Source organism: Propithecus coquereli, unplaced genomic scaffold, assembly GCF_000956105.1.
Source record: "Propithecus coquereli isolate 6110/MARCELLA unplaced genomic scaffold, Pcoq_1.0 Scaffold145, whole genome shotgun sequence".
NCBI lineage: Eukaryota > Metazoa > Chordata > Mammalia > Primates > Indriidae > Propithecus > Propithecus coquereli.
In genome coordinates this window covers 979,602-980,359 of record NW_012138858.1, presented here as the reverse complement: position 1 = coordinate 980,359, position 758 = coordinate 979,602, and the positions used below count along the sequence as shown (strand labels likewise).

Genomic DNA, 758 nt, shown 5'->3' with positions numbered 1-758 from the left:
GAAGATAGGGTCTAGATGCTCTCTAGCGTTTCTTAGAAGCACTTCAGATTTCAGTAATCAAACATCCTGAATACTGTTTATTCCATCAAGGAATAAAAAGTCAATGATAAACCTAAATTCAACATTCAAGCATTTATATAAGTTAAAATGCACCCCAAAAACATGGCATTTGAAGTACTTTTAACCATAAGAAATTACACCGTAAGTACAGTCCAACATTACTGAGGGTGAGAACCACCTATCTCTTACCTCTATCCTTAGCACAGTGCCTTGCACATAGTAAGTGGTCAACAAATCTTTGTGAAAGAATTTAATTTTACAAACATGGTCTTACCTCATTTCTCTCATCTACATCTTTGCATTTTTCAAGAAGAGCTTTCAGAGCAGGAATGTTTTCTTCTTCTACATAATTTATTACACTCTGTGATATCAGAACCGACATTTTCACAGAAAGCTGTAGTGATCTTTATTTCAATACCTGTTACAATTAAATTAGACAAAGTACACATAATTTGTGGTTAGGAAAAAAAACTAAGTTACTATTAAATATAATATCATTCTTAACATTAAACTTGAGCAAGTACACCTCCAAGGCTAGAAGTGAAAACAAGGCTCCACAGCTCAGCTGTTAAATGCTGACCAGATGTCTCTTGCCAAGACTCACACTCATCTCGATGTTAACTTTTCCACACCCCAAACTCCAGATCCACCCCCAAAGTCTCCTTTATCACCACCTCAAATACAAGGAAGCGCTCCAC

At 36.0% G+C, this 758-nt stretch overlaps 1 protein-coding gene across 1 annotated transcript in view; it reads right to left on the bottom strand.

Annotated features, from left to right (window-relative positions):
- The window catches only part of KIDINS220 (kinase D-interacting substrate, 220kDa), a 129,154-nt gene extending 128,700 nt beyond the window's left edge, over positions 1-454 (bottom strand). The window contains exon 1 of the mRNA XM_012639944.1: positions 335-454. Coding sequence (XP_012495398.1) covers positions 335-442 — 108 coding nt within the window. The 5' untranslated portion in view covers positions 443-454. The remainder of the gene's footprint in view (positions 1-334) is intronic.
- Positions 455-758: the final 304 nt, after the last annotated feature.